Source organism: Schistosoma mansoni (assembly GCF_000237925.1).
Source record: "Schistosoma mansoni, WGS project CABG00000000 data, supercontig 0113, strain Puerto Rico, whole genome shotgun sequence".
NCBI lineage: Eukaryota > Metazoa > Platyhelminthes > Trematoda > Strigeidida > Schistosomatidae > Schistosoma > Schistosoma mansoni.
In genome coordinates, this window is record NW_017386033.1 from 640,997 (window position 1) to 662,849 (window position 21,853).

The 21,853-nt window shown below is 35.4% G+C and overlaps 1 protein-coding gene across 1 annotated transcript; it reads left to right on the forward strand.

Moving 5' to 3' along the window:
* Positions 1-7,127: 7,127 nt before the first annotated feature.
* Smp_000510 (gdp-mannose pyrophosphorylase b) lies at positions 7,128-21,090 on the forward strand (the record flags this gene model as incomplete). Its single annotated transcript, XM_018790406.1, has 9 exons — positions 7,128-7,232; positions 7,351-7,533; positions 7,572-7,668; positions 7,749-7,924; positions 7,958-8,116; positions 8,149-8,227; positions 11,142-11,269; positions 14,434-14,616; positions 20,959-21,090. 9 exons carry the CDS (start codon positions 7,128-7,130, stop codon positions 21,088-21,090), a joined length of 1,242 nt encoding a protein of 413 aa, XP_018646317.1.
* Between the last annotated feature and the right edge of the window lie 763 nt (positions 21,091-21,853).

Sequence of the window (21,853 nt, forward strand, 5' to 3'; positions counted from 1 at the left end):
TTTCTCTTTTTCTATCATTTTTTTTGTTTACCCCGAGCCTACGCCTCTGACCATCGCTGTTCTGGTATCGTCGACTTTAGTCAATCTTGGCGAAAGCTGGCCTGATCACCCACGCTATAGTCAACGCACTCAGTCGATCTCTCTGGCTCCAAATACGTATGATATACATTTGGTCCCGAACATGGTTATTCTGGTCGCATCTGGTTCCTTGGCTCAATCTGGTTTCGTCCTACGTCTGCAGCGTTTCTGGTCCGGACCTCTACGAACGCAACCTTCAGACTCTGGATACAAACCACTCTGGTGTAGCATGCTAATCCAAGCAATCAATACAGCACGTTCCTTCTGGTACCGTTCTACGTCAAAGACTTTTGGTGGCAACTCGAGGATCAACGATCACTCCCTGTTCTGCCAACGTTTTCGTCCTACAATTGCACGTTTCGCGATCAGTCCCACGAATGAAACCGCTACGTATCGAAAGTGTAAATCCTTTCTGGCGGGGGGCTCCTGTAGTGACCGGCCAGTCTCGATAAGAACACGATTGGAATAATAGAAACAATTATTATTATTGTAACCAATTGTACCAGAGATTGTTTTACTGTATTTGTTTAACTGTATCCGTTTCACTTCTTGTTCCATATACCGCCTGGTTTGGTTCGAGCTTGCTCACGCACTGCTTGTTCGCTTGTACTCTTTGGCACGTCTCGGTATTATTTCGATACCACGAGATCGCCAATAAATATACTTGATCTGGACTAGTAAAGCCTTCTGATTTACGGGCTATCAAGGGAACCAAGTCATATTTGTACGCGTAATCGAATAGTAGTGGTGATCATAGTCCGTCCACGACTCGACATCCACTACAGACCCAACATTATTTCGTGGGGGGGGGTATTGTTGGAAAGTCTATGATGCAAATTCTAAATATCAATGGTTTCACTACACAACCGACATGCTGATTGTATACAATTCCAGAACCCAGGTGAGTCTGTTCCAATTTCGGTTGTTAATTCTAATACTAATGAGTGCATTCTAGATAATACAGAGTCTACATTCAATGCACTGTTGGACAGATGTAAGATGAACTTAAGAAGAAGACAAACAATCGATTACAGACACTTACATTCTGATTTGAGCTGTGGCGGATGTGATGTTTAAATAAATCAATGACTCCTTGGTATGGATGACTGTTGTAAATTTTGAATTCCAAATACAATACATTCGTCCGGGCTCATCTGATACTTCTTGATTAAATTGCGTTATTCCTGGGATTACTAGTTTATACTACAATTCAAATACTTCTGATTATCATAGAAACTTGCCAATGAAAGCATAATCAAAGGCAATTGACGTCAACAGTGAGTTATGTTGCATTAATAGCAGTCATCACTCAAATTAACGATAACGAGAGTGTATCGTCTGTGATAGCATCCAGCGACCACAACAGTGAAATGCTTCTGGATGGTAATGGTGCACAGAAGAAGTGAAATCGTCAATCCATTTCTTGCAGGATGTAACGGCTTTTATTTGTGTCCACAGAAGTCGATGAACCAGAAAGAATAAGGAGATTTAATGCTGATGAAATCAATGACAAATAGCTGTCAGACCATCAGCGGTGGTAATCTCACTGTAAATGAGTTTTCAGACTTGTTCCAGATTTACCAATCACCGTTAGAAGTGTCCTACGAACGTACACAAGTGTACAACCTAAGTTCATCAATAGTGGTTTTCACTACCATCTAGGGCAGAAAATCAGTCTGCTAAGATATATTGAACTTTGGTTGAGAACTTTTGATTTTGAGACCTTGAACTTAAATATCAATGTAAACCGACTATCCGTTTCAATATGCTTTAGTAAACAGTTGTGGTGGTGATCTCTTTCTGCGACAGGCTTCAAGCTATCATGGGAGCCGACACTGTCCGAACATCCGTCAAGTCTGACCCCGAAAACAAATATGAACGCTAAAACACGGGACTTACTTTGTATGGGCCTGATAACGTGATAATGGTACGTCCGCTAGTCACTGATATGGCGGGAAATGAATTAATTAAGTTTGGACCATTCACTGATCCACGTGATTATTTTGCTGAACCATAGGGATATTTGTGTGCTCGACAGTTGGCCATGACTTCATACGAATGTTATTTAAGGATGTTTACGGTAAATGCATTACCAATAACTATGATAATAATGTATATATGATATGTATCATGTGTAAAATCATAATTAGGAGTTTTCTGGTGCCCAGACATAATCACATAGTTAAACGTTTAAAAACTTTCACAAATAAGCTTGGTTAACAATATCTGTCGACTGCTTTAATGTTCGGCTCACCCGATAAACGCAGTGATGTATTTTAAGACTTTGAAGATTGGGCGAGGAAACACGAAAATGAAGAAGTGCTTATTATAAAATATGACTTTTAGGCATTTAATTAACAAATCTACTTCAGTTGGCTGAATTTTCTCCATGCCGCAAGAGTGTGACTCTTAAAAACACCTCAAAAACACCTTGCTCATTCGCGAAAATCAAGGACCTAGACTCCACCTATTTTCATATCCTTCAAGTTCACATCAAGCCTCAGTTAAGTGTACTTTAAAACATCTATGGATTTCATAAACAGTTTTGTGTCATATGTACTTAGCGGAATCACATTCTTCACGTGCAAATGCTGGGTTCGGATCTGTTGTGTACTTTTCCAGACTACAACGTGGACGTCATGCCTTTTCAGAAACATAATATAAAACTGTACTAACTCATAAGTCCAATTAATCACTCGTCAGTACATTCGCACGCATATATTGCCACTCATTTTTATTGATTTTATCTTTTTCGCAAACATACTTTGGAAGTATCACATCTGCAAACCGATGTTTAAAATTATTGTTCATGCTCGTGAAGATGGGATGTACTTGTTCTATTAGGAATTCCACAGCATTCGCTACAATAATTTACCCACTCAGGTTGCCATATAATCGGACAAACTGATTACAGAAACATGGGTAAACTCGAATACATAAAAATATGACTGATGTTATCACTGATAATAAAATATAGCGGGCACAAGCCATTTTCACGGGCATGATCAATAATTTGCAACATGGTATTAACTAGGTAATGTTAGTAATTAGATAAAGTCTGAAACTTATGATGGAATATTCACGCAGATATGTAACATCTTGAGTTCATTAGTTAGGGGTCGACTGCAAATATCTTATTTTTGTCAAAACATTATAAATCAAGTGTTCACCTACTTCCCTCTTTTGTATAGAGATTACATTTCTTATTATCTCATATTGAGTATTGTGTTTGAAAGAGATAACCTCGCTACTCAACTGTTCTGTCCCACGAGCTAAATAAAGATCTATTCACAACTGGTATGGTTTCTTCAACCAACAAAACTAGAGGTACCTACCAGAAGTTAATAAATGGTCTTGTACATTGATTTCACACTTGTTATAATCCGTTCAAAAACGATGCACCGTACAAACCGTAACCTTCGACGAACGCACATCTGATTCATACTACACCATTGAGTGTTACATTCGTGACTATTTACGCTAACCTCAATATTCTGTGTAAAGTAGAGAATTCACCCCTTCATCCATGATAATCTTTTTTGACTTTCTGACAACTACTATGCATCTAACAGTGTAATTCAGATATTCCACACATTTTCGGGTAAATAATATCGTTGCAGACTCCTTGCCTCATACAAATAACATGAATACTTCCCAAGTGACTGTCCCTTTAAAACTCGCTTAGATTCAGAACGAAGACACCAGTCTACAGCAAGAGTTATCCTGGGTAACCATGAAACTGCTAGTAAAACAGATGGGAACAGATAAGGAAACTTGACTACGTAACGGATCTACAGGTAAGGATAGTATAAAGTTTTAAAAAACCATCGACAATGTCATCAAAGTTGAAAAAACTTTCTCATCTCCGTGTCCGAACAGCTATTAAATACACTGCAGGACGATTTTATTACCTTGGTAGGAGTAAAGACGTCGACAAGTAGGTACGCTCGTTTTGACCATGTTCATCTTCATCTGGTAGGACTCTTACCAGATTCGAATGGACATTTACATCTTAACGTGAGTAGACCGTTTCACATGATGGCCAGGAGCAGTACCCAACAAGGACGTTACTGCTGAGACAGTAGCACACATCTCCTCGAACGGTGAGTAGCAAACTTAGGTTTCCCTTCAACTGTCACTATAAACCACGGACGCTGGTTCGAATCTGGACTTATTTGTCGCCTTACAACACTCCTAGGAATCAAACTATTCCGGGAAACTGCCTACCTCTCTCAAGCTAACGGGTCAATGGGACGATTTTACCGGCATTTTAGTTCCACTCGCAGCGCTAAGCGTATCGCAATGAACTGATGCACTCCCGCTCGATGCTTAATGAATTGCAACCCATCTCCTTTACCCCGCGAAATCTCAAGTTCTAAAAGAGTTTGTAGATCCGCCATCTTCAACATATACTGATCTAAGCCATTACACGAGCCTCGTTACGAGCGCAATGTGTCCAATTATTCCTCTGTCCACTCGACAGAGATCAAATCTATTTACGACTCGTATTTTGGTACATCATGGCTCATTACGCTGCCTTCTCCAAGCTACACACAAAAAATTCGATAAACTCCGTCACTGTGGAATTTGCAACTAAACAATTGATAAGAAGATAACAAAAGAAAGCACCAGAATGGAGTGGATTAAAGCCGTTAGCTCAGTGAAACTACACAATCATCGTGATTAAGATGCTACCTACAATAGTCAACGAAAACCAAAATACGTCGTTGGCATCTAGGACTAGACAATCTGGAGGAACTACAAAGTTCTTGTTACACCTATAGAACTTCAGTGAGTGTGACAACTTCACTGCTTATTCCTTTTTTCCTCATTGTCCAAGTTCTGCAGTTTATTGGTCCCATTTTTAATTGATACTGTGTCAAAGACTAGAGAACCATGTTTTAAGTGTGCTCCTTTACATACATAGATTTATATATATATATCATTCCATGTTTTCAATGCTTTCATTATTGTGCCATATATATACACAGGTTTGTCGATATTGTTTCGTACTATTTGCTCGTTTGCGTAGTCAGAAATCCATTTTACACGTAATTACATTGTTTTCTGTTATCTAAAGGACGAGTGAGAAAGATGAAAGAATAAGGAGTACAAAGAATCATGTTTTCTGTTGTCATACACTTTCGTTATTTATATTTCTTTGAGCGGGAAACGACAAATAGACACTGCTAAAAGTAAAAAGCTATCATGAAAGAGACTGCCGACAGCAAGCTCATTGAATTCAATCTTCTGTCCGGTTACGTCTTCACCAGTTCAGTAGGGAAGAGTAAGCCTGATGGGTAGATAAGAAATTTGTTTTGTACGTTCTAGACACTGATTCTGATCTCCTTAGTCTTACTGGACACACCTATAGATGAAATTGTTCAGTGAAGCAACCACATCAGATGATGCATCGGTACGCAGTGCTGCGCATCGTACAACAACCAGTCAACTCAGATTGAATATGTCACAAGTTATCAACCATTATTTATATATATCTTCTCATCCCCTCGTCCTCGACTTTTGGTTTAACTGGTCTTTAAATTCCTGCATAACAAGAGGCTTCGAATGACAGCGAAGCTGGGCATTTTTTATGTGACATGCATACTCATGTAGAAGCAATACTTTTTGACATATGAATAGTTAGTGGTCATTGTGATTAAAATAAACACAACAATTTTATAGGTCACTGAGTTGGATCTGGTAACATATCCCCTATCGAACTTTATCAGTATCTTAAATTACGTTTCTCCGTGTAGTCTCATGGATCTTTTAATGCTCTGCCTATGTCCTAAACTTTGAACGGTCTATCCGAATTTGAAAAATGTCAGCGTTGTCCATGCCAATATTTCAGTAGACTAATGACTGCGTTCATGATAAAACACTGAATTCTAATGATAACATTTTTTAGAAAGGTTAATGTCTTCGGTAATTTAGTTGTTTTTAATATAATAACTAAAGCGTTTAATTATTTCTTTATACTTGATAACACGCATTCGAACACGTAGATCTGCAAAGTATTGTGACTTGGATAATCAGATCATAAATAACGACCAAATATCCAAAACAGCCTGAAATTGGAATTCAGTGTCCCACATTACAATAGTTGTGTTTGTCATGTCGTTTGTATCATGGTCTGACTATCTAGTATCGCCTTTTAGTGTTCCTGATGTTTCTTTTTCTGTTCAGTGCCATTTTAAAACCGAGTATGTTTAAAAATTTCAGTTCTTCCTCTACAGCGATACCGAAGTCCTTTAGTTTGGAGCTTTCCAAGATTTTCAAAGTCCTTAACATTGATTCGGACAGTAAGAGCAAAAATTATAAACAAAGAACAAATTGTATGGGCTAAAGTCACTGTTTTCTAGCCGTGTTTTAGGTATAAAAACCACGATCGAATCACAGAAAAAGTTTTCGGTACCCATTTTTCCCACTTAAAACTCGTGAACTGTATACCAGTGAGGAAATCCTAACAACGTTGAATCCAATACTTCACTACATTGCACTGTCAGAATTTACTACCGAGTCCTCAACTCTGCTCTTCGTACTGTTCGACAAAACCTGGTAATTCGTAACATGGTCTGACTCGTGATTAGAATAACTTGAAGAATATGACAAATAATTCAGGCGTCTGTAAAACTAGTTAAGGTAGCCCAATCGATATCTAAGTACATTCAAGTGATGATAGAGGAAAGTAAGTAAAGATCGATTCAATTAACAAACACAAAAAGGTATCATAAACAGAGAATACAAAACGATGTCTGGTTTTAGGAACAATTATAATTAGCATAACCTAGAAAAAGCTATAATTATTTTAATAAAAATAAATGACAAATCCATAGTCATTAAGAAGGAAATTCAACTGTTTTTGGACATAATACAGGTGTTTTACGTTTTGAGGTTACCAGTCGTGTCAGAGCCTTGGTACGACCTCCGATTGACATGGTGAATGCATGTTCCAGTAATCTGACATTAACAACTGTACTTATAATAGCTTTCAAAGTATTAAACGAACAGATCCAGCCCTACAACTTATCAAGACAGAGCGAGATATGGAACAGAGTGGTGATTATCCTGAAGTGCAAGCACTATTATTGGAAAGTCTTAACTATTATACAATAGAAAACAACCAAGACTTGGATGGAATTCCAGATGCTGTAATCAAAATGTTCAGTAATGGCGGACATACTAGTGTTTTTTCAGGCATTTATAGACTATATATATACACTTATCACTTAAAAAAACTTTGCTAAAATTTCTTTTATCGTCTCACAGAAAAGGAACTTTTCAAGGCCATCCATTTTCCCGTCATCTGTTTTCCGTGCACTAATGAAGGCGTTGATACTAATCGGCGGTTATGGCACTAGGTTACGTCCATTAACACTTAGTATCCCCAAACCACTAGTCGAATTTGCGAACAAACCAATGTTACTTCATCAAATCAAAGCTTTACTCGAAGTATTAGTAGAATAGACTATATTTTGTTTCAATTCTAGGTTGACATTACTGAAATTATCCTTGCAATCAACCGTGAAGCTGAAGTTTTGGAATCAAGCATAAGAGAAAGTTGTGATAAAGTAGGCGTCAATCATTGTGCGCTGATATTTGTAAGGTAGTTCAAAACACCAATGTAAAAATCGTTTTTTCTTACGAAAAAGAAGCACTGGACACAGGCAATGTGTTTTTTGTTCCTTATATTTTGGTTACTGTAGGAGGTCCACTTGCACAAGCGGCTCCATTTTTAACAGGAGAAAGGTTTTTTGTTCTAAACAGCGATATCATTTGTAATTATCCTTTCAAAAGAATGTTAGAATTCCACTTATCTCATGGAAAAGAGGGTACAATGGCAGTAAATGTGTTTCTATTAGTTTCAAATACCTAGGTCACAAAAGTTGAAGAGCCATCAAAGTATGGTGCTGTGGTGCACAATGATCAAACAGGTCTTGTGAAACGTTTCGTCGAAAAACCATCAGAATATGTCGCTAACAGAATTAACGCTGGACTCTACATTTTTGAACCTACCATTCTTAAGCGTATTGAGGTGATATTGTTTGCGGATTCTTTTATTTACAGGCCAAGCCGATGTCCATTGAAACAGCCGTTTTTCCAGCAATGGTGAGGGATTCTGAACTGTACTGCATTGAGTTCTCAGGTAGGTTGTTTCCTGAAGACTACCAACTTAATATCATTTTACACCATAAATTCATTTGTTGTTCACTCCATCATATTCAACGTAGGACCTGATACGTATGTGCTTTAGCTGAAGTTGTCCCACTGCATTGTCACAGCAAGGTAATATTGTTAAGGTGAACCTTAGACTAAATCTCAGACCATAGTAAAACTTTCACTTTAAATATTGTGCTCGGAACACTTTTGTTCGAATTTCCTGATGAAAAATTTATATAAGTATTACCACTCGATTAGACGAATGTCCTCCATAACTGTCAATCGAGTTTATTCAAAGATGAGTGAAGGTTTTTAAACGCCTTGTTTTTGAGGAGATTCATTAATATTCTGCTTTACAGCGTTATATCAGTCACTCATACCTTGATTTTAATTAGTTCCAACTGAGAATGTTCAGATAATACTTGATACATTTTTAATGTTCGATTGTTATGAGTGTACGCAGTTTTTGGAATAAGATTACACGCTTCATGCGTTTCTCTGAACTATCGTAGGTAAGTGTAACCCATATATTTTCGCGACATAACGTTTCACTTGCTATGAAGTGTATCAGGTGTCAAAGGCACAAAGGTATGGTACCTTTGGTTATTAGCAACTTTCAGTTTGAAACAACAGGTACTGCAACACATATTGGCTGGAGTTTCCAAAATTTAAGATTATCCCGAGACAGGCAGAACCAATGCTTATCTGTATTTAAATGATCCTTCTGATTCACATTTAGTAGTGTTGTACTCAAAACTGTCAGCTAGTAATCATCAAACGTTGTGAATGGCTTTTATAATTCTTGATTTATGAGTTGTGACGTCTTTGTTTTCAAGTTTAATGGAAAGGTAACTGAAGGTAATGTCGGATGCTTTAATTATGTAACGGTTTCAAATAAGCTTAGCTGGAAAGCCACTTTTTTCAAAGTCACTTGATCGTGGTAGACTTAAAAACTACCAACTCTACTCAATGTCAAGTCGCTAAACTGGTGCTTCTAGAATTTATGTCAATACTTCGGTTGGCAATACAGAATAGTATCATTGGCCGGCACACAAAGTGAGGATCATAGCAGAATATGAGAACCTGTGACTATTTATTGATCGGTATTGTAGTTTTGCCACTTTACTTAAATGAATTCAAGTCCACAACATTTTTTAAGTTAGTCAGTAGAATTTTATGACAAACAAAAACTTGAAATTAGATTACGGGGCATGTACAGCAAAAGTTTCACAACGTAGGGATTTCAGACGCACTAATTTTTTCATGTGAATGTTTTTACTATCAACTAATTTTCCAAGTACCTATTAGTTTAACCAACTTTGGGCGGTTGGTACTAACGATATCAGCATTAGGTAGGTTGGGGTTTAAACCTGGGAAGTAGTGGCTGAAAATCGAACTCCTTAACCACCAAGCTGTCTCTCTACTGTTATATGAATACCCCCAGACATTTAAAATGTTGTTAGTAGACCACTTGAATTTATATACCACAGTAGAGTCATTAAATCGTACTAAATAATGAAGCACAGATACTATATAAAGTTTTTTAAATATCGTTTTCTTGTAAGTAGTTTTACCTTTTTTGGTCTTACCATTTATGACTACTGGAAACATTTTGTTGAAACAGAAGAATTCGAGAGTATTGAGTTAGAACTAATCGGATGAACTTATATGGCTTCATTTAATAATATCATTTTTTCTGCACGTAAATACAACGTTTACAATAAATGCTTTGTCATAGACTTTGAAATTATTTAGTCAGCTATACAAAATGCTAACCATGTGTACATCTTTATCTAAAAATTTATTCAATATCATTTTAAGGTATCAATAGTTATACTACAGCAATGACTTAATTTTTACAGAGACGTAATTTCCCCAGGTCCATATCAGCTGTTTTATAATTTCCAGGGAATACATCTGCTTTTCAGCGGATCTAGGTCTTAACAAATAAAATAAGTATTCAATAGCTAGTTATGCAGGAAATCTAGTGATTAAGATATAGTTTAAGTCTTGCATTCTAAGTTACCTACTTTTCAAATAATAATAAAGGATTTCCTAATATTGTTTATTTTTTGACATCTCAGCATTATTCGAATTCAAGTGAGTGCTATGTTAAATGCGCATTTAAGTATCAGAACATGTCACTTTTTTAACATGTGTACCGTGTTCTTACGGTATTTTGTTTCAGCAACTAAGCCAAATAGTTTCAGTTTTATTAGATACATGATGCCTTGTACAGAGAGTCCATCTAAATTGGCTGCATTTTTATGAAAATGAAAGCAAAACATTGATGTCTGATATTACGTTAGTTATTTTATACTGTCCGTTGTAATTTTTATAATGTTTGTTTGCACAAAATATGTTTTGATTGTTCATGAGTATAGTATTTATATGTAATACTTTATCAGTCATAAACACCCTACATGAACTTGATGGGTGGTTGAAAATCATCATTCGTAAGGCTAATTTCAGTTATCAAGTGATATTATACAAAGCGTTTTGTCAAATTGTCAGTTCGGTGTGTTTGAATATAACACTGATTTTAATTTAGTTTGGATTATATCATTTTGATAGGATATGCGATCGCCATACTTAACTCATTTGAATTTACCATAAAATAAACCGGATCAATAACTCAAGCCTATGGTATAATTACAGATTATACTAGATCAGATTAGTCTGTTGTCACTATTATACGTGGTTACAATGTTTTTAAAATCTCCAGTTCACATTTTTTGTATTAACCTGAATACTCAAAGTCAGCAAAACAGTTTACTGTCAGCTGTTATTGTATAAATCTGAATTCTCCTTTGCCTAATCATTTTTAAAAATGTTTACTATAATGCTTTAACATCAATAATTTTCTTCTGAATTCATCCGATTATTTGTTTTTACATAAGGATTTTGGATGGATATTGGTCAGCCTGCAGATTATCTAACGGGCATGAGACTATATTTGGGCCATTTATATGAATGTAAATCACCTTTGTTAACAGTTGATCCAAATTTAATAGGAAATGTTCTTGTCGTGAGTTTTTATTTATGTTTGGTAAACATTTCATTTACGTGTGAATATAATTTGCTTTTTCACTCAAAAGACTTTCACATGCAAATCATTTGAAAAACGCGTTCTTATTTTTCTTGAATGAAATATGCATAGATTTTGAGATAGTTTCTTCGTTAGGGGAAATAACATGAAAAGTATAGATATATTTAGGTTATTGATGTTTTATAAAACCTAGACGTGTGTGAAGAAAGCTAGTAGTATCTTTGATTTTTTACAGTGTGTGGGTGACAATTGTACCTCCAAAAAAACACTAACGGGTTACTGAACCTAATTACTTATCTTTCATAATTAACATAATTAATATTTAACTAGAACACAACTTAAAATAAAGTTAAATATATCTTATTTCTTTAATTCTTAAAATTCATTTGTAGTTATGTTAGCCTCGAATAGCTCAGTACTAACGTCTTTGATTGTAAAGCTAGGTGACACGGAATCAAACTCGTCAGGGATCACCAGTTCCTAACAATATTACTGTTATGTCTAACATTTTTTGTGTCTGCAGATATCCTTAAATGACTTACGCTTGATGCTAAGAACCCCAATTTGTCAACGCATAGTGAAAACAAAAAGGCTCCTGATATGGATTTACTTGACCCTCAAAATGAGCTAAAATAATATACGCATACACTACTTTTTATATGATTTTTATACAGTTAGATTAATAATCACATGTTTATAGTTTGACTAAGTAGTATTTAGCACCAATTAATCAATTATTTATTACGTGAACACATATGTGCAGCATTATACTAACCAAATTTCCAACTGAATTGGTTTTACTCTTTTTGTCCAACCATATTAATTACTGGCATACGTTCCCAATGAGTGCTAAATAGTACAAAACCTAAGTCCAAGGTTTCCAGTCAACCAACACTTTACATCTCAAAATGAGTTTTCTTACTTAGAAATTTATTAGAACACATATAGTCAACATCCTTTTTTTACACCAGTGCATGGAATTCATCTATAATGAGAGCATTTACTTGGAGAGAGGAATAAAAACTAGATATAACTAGTCTTGTTTTCCAAATATGTGTCATGATATGTTACTTAACTGTAGTTATCTACAGAAAACGTCCAGTATGAACACATGCTCTTCGCTTTAATTGGTTGTACGTGAAATCTCTTTACCTTTGATTCATCAAACACTCAGTAATTGCTACTCATTCTATCTTTGGAATTAATTTATGCGATGATGTAATATTATATACTGTATGACTGAATAAAATCTATAGTGCTCGTATCGGTTCCCTATAAAACTCAAGTGATTTATGTTATTATTTGGATAAGCAAATTGATATAATCCAATTTGAAGTGGTTTTCATTATCCTCTTGTTAATATTTTGACTGAAATTCGATCAGTTCTGGTTGGGATATGTGGATCCCCTGTAGATTGCCTCGACAAAATCATCATGACACAAGTTGGTATAGAATGAATGGAATATGGCTAGGAGTAAAATTCAGAACGCGCGTTTCGTCCAATATGGACGTACCTAGACCCACAGTTGATATTCACTTCGAGACTTGAACCCAGTAACGTCCGCTTCAACTAAGAATGACCGAATTCCAGTCAAAATATCAACAACAGAATAGTCCAAACCGTTTCGCGTTGAAATAAAACCCATATCTATTGCATGGGTGACTCACTCAGTAGCTACGTAGATTACGTTATGAGGTCTCAAGAGAACGGCACTGGGTTCAAGTTCCAGAGTAAATATCAAATCTGGGGTCCAGATACATCTAGCCGACGATCCTCAGATAGGACAAAGTGTGCGTCCTCAGTTCCACTGCTAACGAAATTCCATCTTTTATAAATTAATCCGATTTCTCCCAGTCACTGTATACAAATATATTTGCACTTGTCAATTTTTCGCTTGTGACTGTCGTTTTTATATGGGCATATGTATGCGTGTGTTTATTTTTCGCGCTATGTATTCGTTCCCTGCTTAGTCAAATTTAGTAAAATAAAGTAGGCTGGGAAGCCTTCCTTCTGGATTCATCTGTTACAGTCCCTCTGAATAAATGAATGTCCGCAATAAATTCTTCTAACTCAATTTGTACTTGGCTTTTATTACCGCTGTTGACCAATAGGGTTAGCTTAACGGAGAATTTATATTTCACGGTTCATTTATAATCGTCCATAATGGAGTCAGTGCGTTGCCGTAAATCAGGTTTATTATTTACATTCCCTTTTTCTAATATCCATTAGATTCTGCGATGAAATAAAACGAAATTACCCATAGAAGCTTTAAAGAATTTTACTTGTTCAGTACAATTATCTTTTTTAGCTAAGCTTTTATGACCATTGTTTAGTCGTAAAATGCAACAATGTATTATCATTTGTATTTGCATACATGAACAATTGTGATTTTAAACTAAAAAGCATAGAAACATACAGTTTGCATAAATTAGAAAGGAACGTCATGAACAGGAAGTTAAAAATCAAAAACCAATTCTTTTCCAATGGTTTGTCCGTTAGCGAAATCCTTACCATGGATAACCGATGTAATTCCGATACCGAGTCATACATGTTTCGAAGAATCAATCAGCTTTACATTCATATATATCTTGTTTTGATGTTTTCCCAGTCAAAGGTGAAATATCAACTGACAAACTGTGTAAACAATAAAACACCAGGTCACCTGAATCATAAGTCTGACTAACAATTTTTTTAGTGTCAAAACTTTTGAGAACAGTTATTCAGGAATATGATTTCTATCTAATCATTCGATAAACAATATTGAAATCTTTATAAAGTCTTAATGTCTTCGTAGATAATCCAAATGTTATGAGATCACACGCGTTATCTTCTCAAGGGAAATATTACATGTTGAAATTTACCAATATTTTTTTAAGTATCATAAAAAGTAACTTTGATTTTTATTTAACGTTTTAAAGGTATATTTTGCTGTGAGTAATTCCACATGGTAATTCTTGATCAGATATAAAGCTGCATTATATATACACGGAAAAGTAGGGTAACTGTTCATCACCAGTGTCTGGTGATTTTTCAAAAAGGCAGAACACCACTGAATGTTTTTTGTCTCGTTGATTGGATAAAATTCGGCTAAAATGCTTCTCTTCGCTCACTTCCTTTTTTTGAAAATCAAACTTTTATTTAGCACGAAACTGCAAAATTAGGTCATGGTTGTCGAATAGGCCCTAATGTGACTATTGGTGCAGGTGTCATAATTGAAGATGGTGTACGTATATCTAACTCAGCTATCTTTTCAAAATCAATCATTAAATCTCATTCTTGGTTAAATAATTGTATTGTTGGCTGGAGGTCAGTTGTTGGAAAATGGGTAGGTTAATTTGGTTGCAGAAATATTCTTTCCATATTAGTTTAATTGATAAATATCCTCGTTAATCTATAAAGCATTTAAGTTATCAATCAGTTGTAAATATCTCAGTCTTACAGAAGGTCAGTCGTGACCTGACTGGCTCAGTAATAACGTTTCAGTTTGCAAAACTGGGTAATGAGGGTTTGAATCTCATAGGGAACGTAAGTTCCATCAATACCCCAGATGGGGTTTTCCCACTAGTGACCGACTAGGTCCAGGGTGTCCTGACGAATATCTCCATCCACCTAACATAACTATGAAATTTCCTTGCGACTCATCAATATTAACGTGTACATTTGTACTCAGTATCATCACGTTGTGAAAAATTTTGTTTGAAACACTTCATGTACAAAATTCGATATGGTTCTTTGTTTGTATTTTGCATACTTTTATAAAAACTGAAGGTGGTTTTGTGACCATCAATCATTATTTTCCTTAATAAAGTTTGATTTTGAATCATTATCCTAAATTTAGATACTTAGGAAATATCATTTTATATATTTATTGGAGTATAAGCTCAGTATGAAATGGGAGCATAGATTTGTGCTGTATTAATTAATTAGTCTTTACCTAGTTAATTACTTCATAATCTGCTAAAGAAATTTACACGTTTAGTAAGTTTCATCAAAATATTTTTAAACAGTAACGCTTTACTTAGCCCGTTTTCACTTAAAAGTTAATAAGGAATAGATAAGTTACATGCTTTTCACTTGAGTATCTGTACTTAAATTCGTTGACTCGGCCTTGAACTAGTTTTTTACAGGTTCAAACCTCCCCTCCCACCAACTACGGTTTGACCAGTCAAGTAATATCACTAACCCAGTGCAGTTTATAGTATATAAATCTGTACGTGGTAAGTTAGCTGTAGACATTTTTATTTGAAGTAAAAAAATATTCTCAGTAAGTTTCTTCAAAATCTATTCTTCAACTAGATTGAATAAGTGAATGTTATCAAGAACGAAACTACCTTTGTGCATAGTATTATAATAAAAAAATACACGTGATTCTTGAAGGATTTGGCTACGATGCTCATTTAATTCCCATAAGGTCCTCTATCTAAATCATTATAACTTATTGAGATTGAAATGCTACGTAGTACTGTAAATGTAATAAAATGAATCTGGTTTTTAATAAGTGAATAAATTCGTAATTGGTTTTGGGACCATTTATTTTCATTCGTATATTTGCTTACTTTCACCAAACAGAAGAAAACCATGTATTTGAATAATATTTTTGCACACAAAGCTTTCATTTTCTAGCATAGTCTAGATTGCTAAGAAAAAAGCGTTTAACTTCGAAATGTCAATCAATTTATGAAAGATTATCTGAGTAATAAGTAAGCACCTTTCAGGTACGCAATGAATTAATAATGACATTAATGAATAAATTCACTAACTTATTGGCCCTACCCGTGTTGGAAACAGATGGACTCTTTTATTGGGTTATTGAAACAAATATAATGTATATTTGTACATCAAGCGATTTGTTTGAGTGTATTAGTTTGAAACATCGCATTTCCCTCGTTTCTCTTGCGTTTATACTTTTCTTTGCTTCATTTTCTAGTTTTCCTCTACCAGCGGTGTTTTCTTATTATTAGTCTGATATTATTGTATCGTACCGTCAAGTATGAGCGAACGGACCATTCTTCTCGTTTTGTGATATTTAAAATTATCTGTCTGTTTTACTTTATTTACTTACACCTGCCACTCCCAATGGAGCATAGGCCGCCCACCAGCATTCTCTAATCCACTCTGTCCTGGGCCTTCCTTTCTAGTTCTATCCAACTTTTGTTCATTTTTCTCATGTCTGTCTCCATTTCTCGGCGTTATGTGTTCTTTGGTCTTCCTCTTCTCCTTTGGCCTTCAGGACTCCATGTGAGGGCTTGTCTTGTACGCAGTTGGGTGATTTCCTCAATGTGTGTCCTATCCACTTCCAGCGCTTCTTCCTGATTTCTTCCTCCACTGGAATCTGTTTTGTTGTCTCCCACAGTCTATCTATGTAGAACAAGGATATTTTAAAATTCGAGATTATCATACTAATCACATGAATGTTATCTACGTCTTTCTATGATATAAACGTTACAAGATAACTAGCCAATGGTGTATAAATCAGGAGACGAATACGAAGCATTGATCACGTTTATTATTGCATCACGCACAAACCACCAAAACCGCAGGCACACGAAGCAAAAAGAATATGCGAGGGCCGATGAGCAAGCGAGCGAGTTTTTGAACCGAGTTAAAATGTACATATATATACACAGAAAAATGAATAAATCATCGTATCATTTAAGCGACTAACACTAAAGCTAGCAGAATGAATATGTGCTTAGGCGGCAAGCAATGCTCAAGCATACATGTTCATCCAAGTGCGACAACAATAAAGGTACAATGATATAGATAAATTGTTATTGTACGAATGACTCTGTCCGTTGAATAAGTTAACAAAAGGGCTTAACCAAATTAAATGTGAACAAACTCAAATGTACGTGATCTGCTATAGTATATGAATGGATATTGGAGCTCAAGATCTAGATAAAGATATAGAATGAATGGATCAGCATCAATAAATCTGGTTCTAAGCAATGTCAGCCGAAACCTTCCACCATCCGTCGTGATAATTACACAGACCTCAATCAAGTGGTCTCGACCCATCAAAATGGTTCAGATTAACAGTCCATCACTTCACAAAGTGATCCCACATCATGATTTGCCCTCATGTAGAGTCTTTTTGCATTTTTAATTTTTCAGAATTAACTTACAGGATCTATCATTTACTAACTCCGCCTGTAGCTCCTCCGGGGGCCACTGCAGGTCCCAAGCCCGGATAAAGGAGGAGGGTTGGGTATGGGGTTAGCGACCCCATCCCGTAGAAAACTGACTCGCTAAAAAAACACTAACCAGAAAAATTATCTTTCATTTACTGGATAATGAATAAATGTAATTGGCTTATTCATTTCAGAACTATCACCTCATGATAACCACTCTGAAAAGAAATGACATCAATGTTGCCAGACACAGTAATTTCATTATACTAACTTTCAAAATAAATCATGCAAAAGGTCAACATGGACTAATCACTATGACAGTTTCGAATTTTTTAATGTACTTTTAATAAGAAAGATTGTTTAACCTCAGACTAAATATCAGTGATATTTAAGTGGTTCGTTTTTAGTATTTTGGTAACAACTTATGACCTATACTCACATTTTTTTACCAAATGATTAAGCTTTATAAGATTTTTATAACACAATATATCGCGTTACTCTATCGACCATTACCTAATTATGGAATGAAGTCTATGCCTGATCATTGAGTTCATTGTATCATATTACTAGTCAGATTTCTTAAACTGTAGAACACTCTTTTTTTCCAGCTGAAACGAATTGTTTTTTTAAATAAAGCTAATCGATCAGTCAGCCACAAATAACATAGGACCCGGAACAGATATGGACTAGCACAATTCTTATTAGAATATCCAATGGGAATCGACAGTTTAAATGGAGAAGCTAGAAAAGTAATTCCAAAGATAGCGAAAAACTACACTTACCAAAGATATGTTGGAAAGTACGCATCAAATTTTAAGAAGAAAGGTATAAACTAATATTGGACAGGAAAACAATGCATAACTGCTTTTATTTTGGCCCGTATTGTCCAAGGTTTCCAACCACTGACTAAGATGCTTGGGTTGCTCCAAATTAGGGAGTTTACATCTTTCAATGTACAGATCAGACTAACCATTAGATACCCGATTGACTAATCCCATATGTTATTTAAGTCACTCTAGCCGTTTTCCAGTCTACTCGTATACTACTGAACGATATTGCATATGGAGTTTGTTGGTGGTTGAATATTGTGTAATTCAGGTCTTAACCACTTTAGTCTGTAAATGTTCACAGCCTTATCAATCAATTGACTTTATATGCCCAGCATATTTTTCACTTAACTCTCAAAGTGCTCATCTAATAGTCCCATTGTACATGGACAGTGATCATAGAATAATAATGAATTTGATATACAATACCTTTTTTGAATAAACCTAACGTATCAGGATTAAGATATGTATATTTCTTAATGCTGAGTGATCGTTCTAGCATTTCGATAAGTTATTGTTCACAGTATTGTTTGAATCTTATCTCTCTGTTGATATAATTAAAATATCAGCTAAAAATTATACTTGGAATATTAGCTAGCAGTCCAATCAAAGACATGCTTGTCATCCTATTTGGGATTTATCAACTAGGTGTATTTTTATCCAATCGCATTGACTAACAGAGACTAATTAAACATAGTCTTCAAATATAAGCAGTGAAAAACTTAAAACCCTTCTAAAAATAGAACATTAAATATCACAGTTTTTCACCATAATACTGTTTTGTACAAATTTCTTTACACAAGTTTCCCCAAACTAATGTGATATTATTACTCAAAAGATTTTTTACATTAAAGTTCTAGAGGTAATTTATTCTACTGATATATTTAATGTATCTTCTGCCTGAAATAAAATATATCATTCGTGTATGTAAGTGAATTTGTCAAACAAGAATAGTATTTGTCACTTGTTATCAAAAATTGAAATATTGACATGTAATTCTTGTCTTTAAAAAATGTTCATATCGTTTCTTCAACAACTATCGGGGGATTAGTCTACTTCAAATTGCATCCAAACTGTTGGCTTCTGTCATACCTTGTAGATTGTTCAAAACCCGAGAAAGATTGACTGACGAGGAGCAGGCTGGTTTTCATTCTGTTTGAGGATGCATTGATCATATCTTCACCCTCCACCAAATGTTAGAACACCACCATACTTATTTCAGGCCAACAATTGTAGTGTTTCTTGACCTTAGGGCCGCTTTCGATTCGTCGGACAGGACTGTTCTCTGGGATTGTCTATTGAAGGGTGTGCTTGAAAAGTTTATTAACTTCTTGAAATCCCTATATACAAACACCTCAGGCAGAGTGAGGGCATACAACCACCTCTTTATTGTTCTATCCAAGTAGTGGTGTTAGACAAGGTTGCCCAATATCACCACTCCTCTTCAACTCCGCCATCGACTACGTTCTGGAAACAGCTCTGATGGATGTAGGTAATGGTGATGTGGATCTGTTGCCTGGAGAGACTTTCCGACATTGGGTATGCAGATGATATTGTCTTACCATGTGATGATACCCAAGCCATGCAATCCGCACTTAATCATTGACACTCAGTGTCTGTGGGTGTGGTATGTGTTTTGCACCTTTAGAGTGCAAAGTACCTTCACAAGACTAGCAGAACGGAGCACCTGCACTAACTCTGGGTAGTGAAGTTCGTGTATCTGGGTAGCTGCGTAAGTGCTGGTGGTGGCGTGACAAATAAGATTAATTCACGTATAATGAGAGCCAGCGACGCTTATGCCAATCAAGGCCATCTTTGGTGCCTTTGTGATGTTAGTCTGGTTATAAAGGTCGTATCTACAACGAGTTGGTGGGAGAGGTTTCGCTCTATGCTTATGAAACCTAGCTCGTTCGAGTTGTCTCCGAAAGATTGCTGACGTCCAGTTGCAACACCATCTCATTAGTGCAGAGATTCGGCATCGTGTGTTCGGTCACAGAGACGATAATTCGGTTGGTGTCACTATTTTAAAATATCGACTTCAGTGGCTTAGACATGTCCTACGAATGTCGGCCCATAGAATTCCACGTCGTGCATTATTTTCCGACGCTGGGACCGGTTTGAAAAAGCGGAGAGGTGGTCAGTGTATGACATGGTGTCGTAGTATGAGAGAAAGCTGTATAGAACTGGCTTCTGTTCGTCCGTCATGACTCTCTGGTTGGGGTTTTAGAGATGATGCAGCATAGTGGCTTCAGACGTTGTCAGATATGACTCAAAATAGAAGACAGTGGCGATTCTGCTGTGACTTTCTTTTACTTTCTTGATAAAAGTGAACGTAACTTCTTTAACTGAAAAAATTCTTCCTGGTTGTGTCTTTACTAACTGAACTGTTTCTCCCATTATTATTATTATTATTATTATTATTATTATTATTATTATTATTTCATCCTCATACTCCAATTTCTGTTCGTTGTTGTTTTTATTTTTCACTATACTCACTTTACATTCTCTGTCTCTGTTATTGTGTGGCACATATGTACTTGGTTGGCACTTGTACTAATGTTTATGTGTTCAAATAAATAAACATTCAAATTAAGTAGTATGTATTGAATATTAGAATAGGTGAATAACGTTATAAATGAGTATTTATTTGTAATAATAATTATTACTACTTTTATAGCTTATGAAATTTTATTTGTATTTTTTTCGTAGGTAAGAATGGAAAATGTTACAGTTCTAGGAGAAGATGTATCTGTGAAAGATGAACTCTTTCTCAATGGAGCACTTGTTCTTCCCCATAATTTAATATCAAAATCTGTTTCTGAACCACACATAATTATGTAATCTAATTTTTATTGTTTGTAGTAAATCTAGTTTATTGTGTATGATACTTGTCATTTTGTAAAACATTTTGATTTAGTTATCAGTTTCTGTGAATTTGTGAACACTTTAAACAGTGCCCTGTAATAAAATATTTCAAACTTGTTGCAATTTTATGTATTTTCATGGAATCTAGATCATAGCTTTTAATATCTTAAGAATTCTTAAACCTCTTATACCCTCCTAGCTGATGCTTAACTTTCATTGATGTTTTTATGCTGTCTAACTATGATTACTGATTTGGTGGGCCTTCTTTCTAATTATATGCAAAAGTTTTAAGGAAGACCATAGAATTTAGTTCGTTTTGTTAACATGGAGATTTTTTTCCACTTTCAGTGAGTATTTTGTTACAGTGATCATCTTTTCTTCCATAATATTCGAAACAATGATCCTTCAGATTTGTATGAGAAGAGAGATAATTGAATTTCTATTCCTGTGAGGGATGAAAATCAAGAACGTTACTGTTTGGTTTATTAACTTCCACAAGTTGGTTGGCTCTTCAGTATGTTGTACTCCATGCTTTTCCAGATAGAATACATGGTTTCTATTTAGTAAAACATTAACATAAGGAGAATCAAAGTCAAACAGTATAAAAAATATCTCGTACGTATCCCCATCTTACATGTAGCAGACCAAAGTGTTTTACAGGCAATAAATAGAGATTTGTCACCTGACGAAATGTAAGAGTTTGGTCACCCATAATCGAAATATGTAGAGAACTGGGTGA